At 39.1% G+C, this 14,133-nt stretch overlaps 1 protein-coding gene across 1 annotated transcript; it reads left to right on the forward strand.

Annotated features, from left to right (window-relative positions):
* The first annotated feature begins 2,653 nt into the window (after positions 1-2,653).
* LOC139970487 (uncharacterized) lies at positions 2,654-4,828 on the forward strand. The gene is made up of 2 exons (XM_071976244.1): positions 2,654-2,659; positions 3,116-4,828. The coding sequence occupies exons 1-2, from the start codon at positions 2,654-2,656 to the stop codon at positions 4,802-4,804; spliced, it is 1,695 nt and encodes a 564-aa protein (XP_071832345.1). The 3' UTR covers positions 4,805-4,828.
* The last annotated feature ends 9,305 nt before the right edge of the window (positions 4,829-14,133 follow it).

Below are 14,133 nucleotides of genomic sequence, written 5' to 3' on the forward strand. Positions count from 1 at the left end.
TTCAAGAAATGCAAAAGGTAAGCGCTTTTGAGGCAATTTGTTTACAGATATGCTATATAGGTATAAGACGTTTCCAATTACGTTAGTAAGTATAATTTGTTCATTGCAAGGGTTTTATCGCTAACTTATTGTAGTAACGTGGTCACTATGACTTTCCTATTCCGAAACTGGAATCTTACATACAGTATTCGCTAGTTATACAGCGATTCAATTAAACCGCAATATGTCAATGAACAACTCAATTGTGCACGTCATGCAGAAATCTTTTTTTGAATAAACGTACCAAGGATTAAGAAAATAAAACATCATTCTAAATATTACTCATAGGCAAGATGGAAAACAAGAATATACGTTCTGCTACAGTGTTAAACTAAATTCATTACATTGCGTTCTTATTTGTTTTGTGTTGAACCAATTGTTTTAAAGTGCCTCTTGTATTAAAGTGCCGACTAATTTTGAGTGGAAATTATCAGACAACATTTTAGCCTGTTGAAGGGCATCATCCTTGTAAAGGTTCACAATGCAGTCATGGTAACACTTGTTTAATTTAAATACCTGTGGTGTTTCCCTTCATATACCCATGCACATCCGTATTATTGATTGAATATTACGGTATCTTTCAGGAGTACGTCACAACTCCAAGCTGATACACACTTCTTGGTAGGAAAATCACCCGAAGTTATCACGACAACCACACAAGTGTACCATCGAGAGATATGATGCAAACCAGGCGTGCATAATTTAAAGTAAAAATTAAGCGGTCAGGCTATGATAAGTTTGCATAGTAGTATTAATTCTGCCGATCCTTGGTTTACGATTAAATTAAGATATTTCGGAAAAATATACTTTGAATATGGATCAAACGAAAATTCGTTCTTCTAAAATTCCTTTACACGCTTTGGGTAGGCAATTTTCTCTCGGTGAGCTGTACGACTGCAGATCAGAAAGAATAATAGCAAGAAAATCTTTGTGGAGCAGTGACGTTATCTCGAAAGCAGTTAAAACACGTACACAGAGGAACACTACACACGATATATTAACAAATGTCACGTTTGACAGGAAGCTCAAGCTCTTTCACGTTGACAACGACTTAAAAGCAAGCATCCTGACTAATTTAGTTTCATTATACGGCTCATCAAAATACCTGTATGACCAAGTGCCATCTAACATTCACGAGAAAGTGACTTTACATTTCAAATGTACTACTAAATTTGAAGAACTGGACATTTTAAATTTGATAAAAGAAAAGACTTTGTGTCCTGATGTCTTTACAAACGGAATTGGGACCCATGTTGTTTGCGGTATTCAATATGGAGGTGAAGCATTCTTCGTTTTCGATAGTCTGCTTTCAGATGAGTGCCAAGGGTCTTCGATGAGCTTGCAAGAGGCCGTTGCAAAACTTCCGAAGATCAAATCAGATGGAACGGGACGCTTATCGTTGCCAAGAGAGTTAGAAGAGCAAACGAATGGCATAAGATTTAAACTATACAGCGATTTCCCTACTCCACACTGCTCAAATAGATACAGAGACGCAGGTAAGCTTTTCAATACTTTATCGCACTCTGTGGATGGCAAGAGGAACCCAGCAGTAGCAGTTGAGTATCTACTGTATCCACTTCTCGAAATAGATTCTTTGGCAGCATATCCTGTGCGCCATGTTAGTGTGAACATTGTATCACAACTTGAAAACACCAACAATCATTTGAATAAGTTAATAAACGACTGTAGCAACATGGGCAGTATGGCCATTATCAAGAAATTCCCTGATGTGAAGAGGGATATCGAAGAGTTCTTGCAGTTGCTTAGATCAAACAAGCAACATCTTCAAGAAATAACTGGGCGAATAGTCACACGAATAAGAACTGGAAGCTTGAGAGATATTGCTTTAGAAACAGTTTTGCGAGATAAGGAGTCTCCGTTCAGACAACATCAACTAGACAACTGGGTTCAACAGAAGATTGTTCATCTGAAAATACTGAATCATCATGATTCCAAAACGGCCAGAAATACTTCAAACATCGACCTTCCAGGCACTCGTTCATCCCAACGTCCGGCAAACAAGCCACAATCTCTAGCAAAGACCACGCTGTCCTCTGTTGTAGATTCTCAAAGCTCGTTTGCGACCACTCCCAAATCTTATTCCGAAGATTCTTGTCTCCCAGATCGGTCTTCTTCGGGTAATGCATATAATAGTGACTTCATTGTTTGCTTCCACGTAAATATGGATGGGAAGATTTCCTTGACAAAGATGATGAAAAGTTATCTCCAGTACATGAAGAGTGGATTTCTGCGAAAGGCGGTAACAGTTCCTGTTTGTACACAATCGTTTGAAAACACATTGCAAAAAGCGGAACAATTTCAAGATTTTGTGGAAGCCAACCAGTTGGATGGCCGGTTGAAGTTTAGCTTTTCTGAAAACAGTGATAGCAGTGGAAAGCCCGATGTGTATGTTACAGTAATGAAGAATGGCACTGTGATTCACCAAAACTACCAAGCGCCAAGCGCACCAGGATGCGCCAAACTCGTAAGATCGGTGAATGACAAACTCGAGTTCAAATGGTCTGTACCCGAATTCGGCAGTGACGGTATTTCTAACTACGAAGTGCTTACAAAGAAGTAAAAGGCAGTTGCTCAAGTACGGTCCAAGTCGGCGATGACGGTTTGGAGTACACCATTAGAAATTTAGAGTCAGGCGAAGCATACGAAATTCAGGTAAGAGCTGCATGCGAAATAGGAGTTAGCAAGTGGAGCTCCTGTTCCTTCGCACGAACTCTCCCCGCAACAGCACCGGGCAAACCAGATGCATTTCATCAAGTACCAAATGATGTCGTCGTTCGGTGGTCAAAACCCCAAGATATTGCCCCAAACGCTCAGTTTAGATCTTACATGATCTCGGTGACCGATATATCTGCTGGGGGAACATTTTCCAAGGAAATTGATCCTCAAAGTGGAGAAGAGGCAACATTCTCTAACTTAAGAGCAACTTCAAGCTATAACTTTAAAGTTAAAGCACGTTTTGAAGAGGGAGACACAGAAGAAAGCGAAGTCAGTGATATTTTGAGGCCCAAACCGAATACAGTTATGAAAGAAAAATTTGCTGGCTGACTCCAAACAGATAAAGAAAGGAAATCCAGCAAGGCATCGTCTTAAATTGAATCAAACCTTCAGCAATCACGAGGAGAAAATTCGAAAGTGTGAACTAGGAAAAAGTTGCAACGTCAGTACCGAAAAAGTCATAATGGTAGTTGGAGCAACTGGTGCTGGAAAAACTACCCTTATCAACGGATTGGTGAACCATGTGCTTGGCGTAGACTGGAAAGACAACTTTAGATTCCAACTAATCGTCGATGAAGAGGAAGCCAAACAGCGTACCCAAGCTCAGAGCCAAACGAGATGGATAACGTCCTACACACTTCACCATCAAGAGGGTTTTAAAGTGCCTTATTCGTTAACAGTAGTCGACACTCCGGGGTTTGGAGACACAAGTGGCATCAAACGGGATCAAGAAATCACTAAGCAAGTACGCACTTTCTTTACAACCCATGGAGACGAAGGGTTAGACCACATCGACGCTATCGGGTTTGTAACCCAAGCGTCATTACCACGATTGACACCAACCCAGCAATTTATCTTCGATCAGGTCTTGTCACTCTTTGGCAAAGATATTTCGGATAATATTTTCTTGTTAGTGACATTTGCAGATGGACAGAAACCACCTGTTCTGGAGGGTGTAAAGATGGCAGCGATACCTATGAAAGGGTACTTCAAATTCAATAATTCTGCTTTGTATGCTGAAAATGAATCAGGAATCAGACACCAACATATGCCTACGAAAACTAGTAACGTGTCAGGGAGTAACAGCGAAGACAGCGATGACAACGATTTTGATGAAATGTTTTGGAAAGTGGGCGAAAAAAGCTTTCTGAAGTTTTTCAAGACTCTCAAAACCACACAAGCGAAGAGTATTTCACTTACTCAAGATGTGTTGAATGAACGCCAAAGTCTGGAAACGCATGTCGCCGGCATACACCAGCACATTAGGACCGGACTGACTAAGCTTGAGCAGCTTCGAATTGAAGTAGATGTTCTACACAGGCACGAAATTGACATTGAGATGAACAAGGATTTTACATTCACTGTTACTGAAGACACCATGAAATTGGAGGTCATCCCCACTGGCACTTTTATTACTAACTGCCTGACATGTAACTACACCTGCCATTATCCATGTTTCATCCCCGATGATGAGCAGAAGAAGAGTTGTGCCGCAATGGACAGAACTAAAGGATTTTGCACGGTGTGTCCTGAACACTGCTTTTGGAACGTTCACAAAAACATGACACACAGATGTGTCATTGTGCCAGTTGAGAAGCTTAAGACGTCAGGAGATTTGAAAGCCAGGTACAAGGCAGCGAGTGGCAAAAAGTTAACTGCGGAAGAGCTGGTAAAGAAAGTCATGGAGGATTTTGATTTGGTACAGCTTAAGGTGCTCTTTTACACGGATGAGGTAAGAAAGAGTCTGGAACGTTGGAAGGAAATTGCACTGAAGCCAAACCCATTGTCAACTGTAGATTACATTGACGTCATGATTATGTCGGAGGAATCCAAGATGTTACCGGGGTGGAAAGATCGCAAAGAACAACTGGAAGAAGTGCGCCACAAAGCAGAAACACTACAGCTTCTTGCCAAACCAGGATTCGATCCATTTGAAAACTTTAAGACTACGTACACAGAATTGAGAAAGAAAAATGAAAGTAATGGAAATGTATTACAGAAACTAAAGAATTTTTTTAAACATCGTTAACTCATAAATATGTTCCATGCTTGTACTGTCTTTGACCATTCTGTACGATCATTGAGCTAGGAGTCTTGTATATTATAACTTGTACCTCTGTGATCCCCCACCCACTCTTGTGTAATTCTGTGGTGCTTTTTGCTCCTGTCTAAAAACAGCCCATATCAATAAATACGTATCTGCTCTGTTCTATATTCTGTTAGACTCATTTGGTTAAGCACAATAAGTCGGATTTTTAGACATCAGTAGTAAAAACGATAGTCCAGGACACTTTCTTTGTTATGCAAATGAGGCTATTGTTTAAGGGATTATATTTTTATTAATATTTTTATTAATATTGTTATTAATATTTTTTATAGAATTTTGATATGAATTTTGATATGAGTTTTTGATATGAATTTTGATATATGATTTTTTATTTTTTTCTTATTATTAATATCATTCTTTGTTACAAAAAATAAATGGTATGATGTCATATGACAGAACGCCCTCTATTGACAAATTTTAGGCCTAAGTGCGCCCTCCTTTCCAAAGTTTTGAGATAGAAACATGGCACGTTGGCAACAAGTTTTGACATGATTGGCATCAACAATGGGGTGTGTCAATGGTTGAAAAGGTATGTTAATGAGGAGCTTAAGTAAAGTGCTCTTATGTAAGATGATGAAAAGGATGATGACGAAGCGGAATTAAAGAAATCTTTAGAAATGAAAAAGAAAAAAAAAGTGCTCTTGTGTAAGATGATGAAAAGGATGATGACGAAGCGGAATTAAAGAAATCTTTAGAAAAGAAGAAAAAAAAAAGAAAAAAAAGAGAGACTAAGTAAGAATAAATAATATACATAGATAAGGAACTATCGAGAACAAAAACAAAACAACTTATAACTTAAATCAATGAAAAGAAATACATTGCCTGTTTAAGAAAGACGGATCTTAAATATAAATAAGAAAAAAGAGAAACTCAGTAAGAATAAATAATATACATAAATAAATAACTATCGAGAACAATAAATAAATAAATAACTTAAATTAATGAAAAGAAAGAAAAGACAATGCATGTTTAAGGAAGTCGGATCAGTCTGCTCTTTCTGGAGAAATTGGTGGCCCTAAAAAAGAGCCGTTGGAAATCGTTGGTAAGTTGTCCTACCATTCGATGATGGCCAACTCCTGCTCGAACTCCACCGTCAACTTGTAGCGGAGTGCCTCTTTATGCACAGCAAACCAGTCGAATTGGGCCAATAGCAGGTACGTCAGTAAAAATCTAACCTGACGTGCCCTGTGTTCCGTTTCATTGGCCGGAGTTTTGTAGTGAACGTCGTGCACCGAATCCTTCAGCCATATACGCTTGTCTCTGATCCCACTGTTTCGGACTCTGACCGTCACTTCTTTTAGGAAAATCCTAAACTTAGCTCTGTTGCAAAGCCTAACGAAAGTTTCGCTTTGAACGATCTTTTCAAACTCCTCCTTAAAGAGAAGTTTCAACTCTTCGCCGTACGCCTGGTATAAACGCCTAGCACTTGCCATTATGGTGAAAAGTACAATTTGAAGTCCAAAAAACGACTGAAGTTTTGAATAAGATGAAAACTCTTTTTAAAGGAAAAAGGTAAGAAAAGGAATGCAGGTGCTCTTTGTTCACGAGTCTAAAGCTCCAGAGTGAAGCCGGTGATTATCGTTAAGCCGATCATTAGGTGGTGGTACACAGCGTAAAAAAAAACAAGGTTCAAGTTAGGAAAAGTTTTGTGGATTACCGGTACTCTTTGTTTGACGTAGATAAGGAGCTAATTTAAAATGCACGCTGGTACCATCAGAGGGTCTTCGATGAATGAGGGGTTTAACTCAGTAAGTGGAAAAAATAAAGGGTAAGTTAAAAAACGAAAGTTGTGTAAGTTTGTCGAGGACTGATTAATGTTTGACGTCCGATAATTGGAAAAAATAAAGGTTAAAGTTAAAAAAACGAAAGTTGTGTAAGTTTGGCGAGGACTGATTAAAGTTTGACGTTACGTAAGGAGCTTAAATCCGTTGCACGGTGGTACGATTAGAGGGTCTCCGGTGAATTCGGGGTTTAAAAATAAAGGTTAAGTTGCGTGAGTTGCGTAAGTTGCAAAGTTGCGTAAGTTTGTCGAGGGCTAATTTACATATTGAGCCAATAACGGATTTAAGTCTAGGGGAAATGATTTGTGTCGTTTTCGCCATGTGTTTACTGGCCTATCCTAAGTCGAATAACCAATCACGCGCTCAGATTGATTTTAGACATGCGCATTGAATGTCTGAGTGGCAGGACCAACCTAAATCGATGTCGAATAACCAATCACGGCTCTAGTGATTTTTAGACATGCGCATTGAATGTTTGAGTGGCAGGACCATCCTAAATCGATGTCGAATAACCGATCACGGCTCTAGTGATTTTTAGACATGCGCATTGAAGACATGAGCATGAGGGCCACGCCGTTTCAGTTTCTCGGGCCTCACTCTTACCCACGCGTTTGATCAAGATAGAAGTCAATTGACATCACCAACTTGTCGAAATATTCGTTCTAAGTTTTCACACTTACGTTAACTAAAACCCAAAATATCTATCATGGATGCCACGAATCATAAAATTGTAGCTGCTTCTTGCTTTGAGGATTTGGAAGTCATCGCTGCTGAGGAAATCCTGAACGAGAGGGAACGTGAGCAATTTTTTGAACGTATGTGTGATATATATATATATATATATATATATATATATATATATATATATATATATATAGGTTAAGAAGGAATCATTTATTCAATTCAAAATAAAAGACATTCCAAATTAAACTAAATTCAATCTTTGGAAAGTAAATCATCATATTTTAGTTAGGCTTAGTTCTTATTTGTACGTGTTCTTAAAAGATATGGTCAGAGAATGGTTAAACGAGTCCGAGTTGTCCAAAAGGAATGCAGTGGAGACTGTATTTGACCGGCTAGCTGATGGCGGGGAATGTGAAGGAGTTACTGGTGAAGAAATAATTTCAGTTATCCCTACGCTTCCTCCTGTCGGTGAAAGTTCATCAACCGCCCCTATTCGACCACAAGACACAGACCAGGGTATCGTAGTAAGGGTCAACGAAGGAGCTTCGACTTCTGGACTATCTACACAAGCGCCCCCCGAACAAACCGGAGAAGGCGGTAAACGCTTAAGAGATATCGTAGAAGAAGAAGAAGAAGAAGAAAAAGAAGAAGAAGAAGCCATTGACCCTTTATCTGAACATGATACCAGTGAAGACAATTTCAGTAATTATGATGCAAGTGAATTTTATAATATTGTTAAAGTTACTGAAAAATAAGTTAAAAAATTCAAAGCGACATCAAACGATTACTGTATTACGTTTAATTTAATAGAGAATGACAGAGTCAATATTGATAATTTCCCCCAAATTTTAAGTCAGATATTTGATCATTTATTAGGTACTGAATTAAGTTCTAATATATCACCTCACGATATGGTTCGCATTGTTATTACATCAGAACAATTAGATACACCTATTGCTTTACCGTTGATAAGACGTCGTGACGTGACAGTGAAGAAAATTATGGCCGAAATTCAAAAGGTTTTACAGTCCAATCGGGAATTATTTCTAGACAGTGAACTTAGGCTGAATTTGATCCATTTGAAAATGCCTTCAGGTGGGGGTAGGTCTAAACGGTATAAATTTACCGGTAGACAATCAATTGATGATTTTTTTCGTGGTAAGCAATGCATAATTTCCATTCCACAGGATAAACAAAAGCCTTTGGAAACTGAAGGGGAAGAGGGTCAGGAGATGGGGGAAGTGTGTGCGCAACAGGATTCAAGTCATAAAGAAGGCATTGAACAAAACTCTGCCCCTCGCCTTTACGTATTTTATGATTTCGAGACCACCCAAGAAAGTGGAACACATGTGCCAAACTTATGTGTTGCTCAGGTGGTTTGCGAGGAGTGCATCTCTGAAACATTTGAGACTCTGTGTAATTTTTGTGGGGATAAACAAATTATATTTTCGGGGGCTAACACTCAAAACAAATTCGGGGAATGGTTTATTAAGAAAGAGAATACGACTTTTATAGCGCATAATTTCAAAGGGTTTGACGGGTATTTTATTTTGGATTTTCTATACAAATTAGGGTTGACGCCCGACATCATTACCACGGGCGGGAAAATTATGCAAATTGAACTGTCGAGTCAAAAGATTCGGTTTATCGATTCCCTTAATTTTATGCCTATGCCGTTAGCTGCTCTCCCCAAAACGTTTGGGATCGATGAGTTGAGGAAAGGCTATTTTCCACGTTTATTTAATACCGAGGCAAATCAAAACTATGTGGGCCCTTTGCCCGATGCATCCTTTTACACACCAAATGCCATGTCGGTTAAAAAGAGAAAGGAGTTTATGAGTTGGTACGAAAGTGAACTTCAGAAGAATGTCCCGTTTGACTTTCAAAAGGAAATAGTGTCGTACTGTATCAGTGATGTTGATATTTTGAGACGTTGTTGTTTATTTTTTCGTGAATTCTTCATGGAAATTACAAAGAAAGACTTGCGAGGCGTTGACCCTTTCAAACATTGCATGACGATAGCCTCCGCATGTAATTTAGTGTTTAGGCGTAATTTTCTGAAGCCTAATACAATTGCAGTCTTCCATCATCAAAAACAAAAGCAAAATTCTTATGTATCGCTTCAGTGGTTACGGTACGAAAGTGTTAGGAGGAATATATACATACAACATGATCAGAATGAAGGGGAAAGGAAAATGGGACCGTACTGGGTAGATGGGTTTGCTACGGAGGGTAATGTTATTTTTGAATTTCAAGGGTGTTGGTGGCACGGATGTCCGACGTGCTATGACGAGGACACAATACATCCGTATCATCAAATTACAATGGGGGAGCTCTACAATCGGACTGTAAAGAGAAAGCAATTCTTTCGTGATGTTTATCCGGGTCATGTTTACGTAGAAATGTGGGGGCACCAATGGAATCAATTAAAACTAGATCTGTCCCTCGATATGAAAATGTGCATTGCACAGGTACCAAGAAACCTCGAGCCATTGAATCCTCGAGAAGCATTTTTCGGGGGAAGAACCAATGGAGTCAAATTACTTCATGAAGTTCAAGGGGGTGAACAAATTAAATATGTCGATTTTTGTTCTCTGTATCCGTATGTCAACAAGTGTTGCTCCTCTCCTGTGTATCACCTAAAAGTGGTGACTGATGATTTGTCACATGATATGTCTCAGTACTATGGATTAGTGCGGTGTAAGATACTGCCCCCCAGAAATTTATTTCACCCAGTACTTCCAGTCAAAATACATAACAAACTTATGTTTCCCCTTTGTTCGAGTTGTGTTTCAAGTAAATGTCAAACCCCTTGTACGCATTCTGATTCAGAAAGAGCACTCACTGGTAAATGGGTAACGCTTGAAGTTCAGAAGGCTGTTGAAAAAGGCTACACAATTTTGAACGTCGAAGTTGTATGGCATTTCGAAAACAGGGCTCAGTATGATAAAGAAAAGAAAACGGGGGGTTTATTCACTGACTACATCAACACGTTCTTGAAAGTCAAACAGGAAGCTTCGGGGTGGCCTTCGTGGTGTATCACTGCAGACGATCGAGACAAGTACATTGCAGACTATGCAGCAAACGAGGGCATTGAATTAGATTCAAGCAAGATTAACTATAATCCTGGGCTCAGAGCACTAGCTAAACTAATGCTGAACAGCTTTTGGGGAAAATTCGGTCAGCGGTCAGATTTGGAAAAAACCGAAGTCGTGACCGACGTGTCACGACTTTACGAATTAATACAAGACTCTGACAAAACTGAAGTAAGAAACATACGTTTAATTAACGAGGAAATCTTAGAAGTTTGCTACAAAGAGAACCAGGAATTTGCTCCACCCAATGTCCGTGTGAATGTTGTTATTGCGGCTTTCACAACTTGTCACGCTAGACTGCGTTTGTACGATGTACTCGATCGTTTGCAGGAAAGAGTTTTATACTTCGACACAGATAGTATAATCTATGTTACGAAGCCAGGGGAATGGGAACCACCCACCGGGTATTATTTCGGGGACTTGACTAATGAAATCGATCCAAAGGACGGACAGTTCATTGCTTCCTTTTGTACGGGTGGGCCAAAAAATTACGCCTATACGTTAGATAGTGGCAAGTCCGTATGCAAAGTTCGCGGAATTACTTTAAATAATGAAAACAATCAAAAAGTGAATTACAATACTTTGTATGAAATGGTAAAATCAGTGAATGAGAAAAAACAACCTCCCGTCGTAACGGTCACTGATACACATAAAATCACCCGGGATGTCAAAAGAAGGAAGATCGTCAATGAGACGATGAAAAAAGATTACAGAGTCGTTTACGACAAAAGAATCATTTTAGATGAATTCAGAACCGTACCTTATGGATTTGATTTCTAAGACGTTATGTCATCAATGGGTCGCGGGGAGGGGGTTATATGGGACGGTGGGAAAATTGAGGGTATGAGTAGAAGTTGTAAGATGTAAATAAGAGAGAATATTAAATGTATATATGTATATTTTGAGAATTTATTATTCAACGAAATTGTTTATAAAATGAATTTCAACTGAAGAAGAAGAAGAAAAAAATTGAAATAAAAGAAGAAAAAAAGAGAAGGGTAACGACCCCCCACACACACACCCCTCATATTTTGTGGTTTGTTTCACTTTCTTTTGCATTAAGTCTCCTTTATTTATGTTCCTCTTTTGTTTTTTAAAAGCTAAGATGATATATGATGAAGGAAGTAATGACGAATTAGTAAAAAAATAAAATAATAAAAAATAAAATAATAATAATAAATAAATAAATAAGAATCATTACAGGGCTTCCCATTTTAACCATTTATGCCGTTTAGACATAGGTCTAGTTGGAGATGTTCTTCTACGAGAATTTCTTTTCCCGGGAGGAGTGGGTAATATTCGGGCGGGTGGATCCTTCAATTGGTGCATATATTGCCGCCTTGTTACATTTCCGACATAAGCTTCGGGAAAATTGATTGTCATTAAACCTCTCATAAACTGTTGCCACCCATTAGGATAAAAATCTTTACGAGATTGTAATAGATCGAGGATTAAGTCGGTGATTTTAGAACCGACTACTGGATTACCCTCATAGATTAATTCCCCTTTTAAATTCCAATCGATAGTAGGTTCATGATCTGATAAACGCTGATGATGAATACGGTCTAACAAAAGTTTAGCCTTGTTTTTAATAGATTTTGGAAAATGTTTGATTAATTCATAATTTGGTTCCTCCTTGGAAGATTGATCCTTGTTAATAGGGTTAGTAGTTTGACTCTGAGACTGATCCATCGTCGTCTTCGTATCGCTCATAACACGCAGCGCGATAGGTTCCCCAACTGTTTTTTCTGCGTCCAAATAGCGTTGTAGAATCTGATGGTACAAGTCCACTTTTTCGTACAGGGTTAGGTACTTCCTATCTAGAGTGTTTTTCATGGCTTCATCCAATTGGTGGAGTCTTGATGGTGTTTTATCTTGATTGGTTGCGTTAACCACTCGAGCTACATCCTGAGGCATCAGAACCATCTTCTTGGTATATTGCATGATATTTTATCGTCGCGTCACAGCACCTAGTAACATGCCTCCCAAAGATTGAATGATAGGTTTTAATATCAAACTCAAAAAGCCTCCCCTCTGTATTAATATATCCTTGCTCTTTTTATTGGATAGGCGTTTGTTGGAAAGTTCCCTGAGATGTTTCTTGTACCGGGACAATTTGGACTTTTTGGTACATTTCCTTTTACAACATTGGCGGCGCATTCACATAAACTTTTGATTTACTGGGGGTCCGCGTGTTGTAGGAAAGCCTTTCGCTGTTTGGGGGAACATTTTGATAACAAATCAATTTCCCGGGCATGGTTTCTCAAGCGACGTGATGGTGGTGCCATGTCTGCGTTTCAGATAAAAAATGAAGGCCTTAGATCTGTGTGTCTATGTTTTATCATTTTGTGTTTATTTCCTTCGATCATTTGGGAACGTATGCATACTGCGTCTCATGTGGAAAAATGTTTGTACGAAGACGAAAATCCTCGGGCGTGTAAGGCTTTAAATCGATGAAGAGGTATCCGTATGGATTCTTGGTAGCATCTGCAAACGCTTCTTGCATAAATTTGACTTGACCTGGATACATCTGTTTGGCCAAATGTGAGACTTGGGTTTTGTCTCTCGGGTTTTTAAATAACACGATATAATGTGCATTCAGTGTGATATTACGCGTTTCCTTTGCCCCGTAAAAGAAATTTTGTAAAATATAGATCACGGAAATATTTCTGTGATGTGATCCTTTGGAGAACAAATCAGTTATGCGTTGATCGTTCCCATGTGACGTCATAATATCGTCTAAAACCATCAACGTTTTGTAAGTTGGGTCAAGATATGTCTGCAAATCCGTCGGGAGACCTTCAACAAAACGGATGTTAGAGAGGGCAGCAGACAGCTCCATAAAAGCTGGCTGGTATTCCCCATAGCAATACACAATCCTCTCAGGCGTTCCTTCAATAACATCTTGCGTCAAAAGTTTCTTTACAAACTGCGTTTTACCACAACCAGTAGGCCCTGCAATGACGCACGTAAAGGGATGTTGTAATTTCGTCGAATGCATTTAGAGAAATGAACCCGTTTTCAAATGTCACCCTAAATATAAAGAGAGAACACATGTCTCGACTACGAAAACGGTGCACAGTCGTCTCATGGACGTTATCGTTATTAGCCAACGCATAATTGAATCCTGATTAGAACGCACACTCCTTTTTAAAAATGATTCTTGCAATTTGAAATGCCAAATATTCGTCATCTACGATAGGTAGGGCGACGTCATAGCGTCGTTCGATAAATGCATTGACCAAAGAGTCGTTTAGTTGCCAATCCTTCGTAAACAGGTTGACGATTCGCGACATGGACAGACCTCTAACTCTGTGCAATAAAAAATACAAACAGTGCTGACCACACGCTGTTGAGAAGAAGTCTTGTATCTGCTTGTCATTTACTTTCAGGGGTGATTTTGAAGCGTGTCTTCTTAGAAATGGTCTAAAATAAGAGGCACATGCTTCGGGAGAACGTCCAAAGGAGTCAAAGAATTCTGTTTGCTCTACGTCAACGAAAATAGCCACCCAATGACTTCCCTGTTCTTATTTTATATCCGTGTTTGCTATAAGACACCATGGGGGTTTCATGCGTTGAGTGGGCAGGCAGTCCGCTGGAAATACCCCTCGACATAAAGGGCGCAACATTGCGTCTGACTTGATGATCGTCATTAATTGTTTTGTATTCATGGTGATTACAGAGAAGAGCG

The sequence above is a fragment of the Apostichopus japonicus genome, chromosome 8 (genome assembly GCF_037975245.1).
Source record: "Apostichopus japonicus isolate 1M-3 chromosome 8, ASM3797524v1, whole genome shotgun sequence".
In the NCBI taxonomy this organism is placed as follows: Eukaryota; Metazoa; Echinodermata; class Holothuroidea; order Aspidochirotida; family Stichopodidae; genus Apostichopus; species Apostichopus japonicus.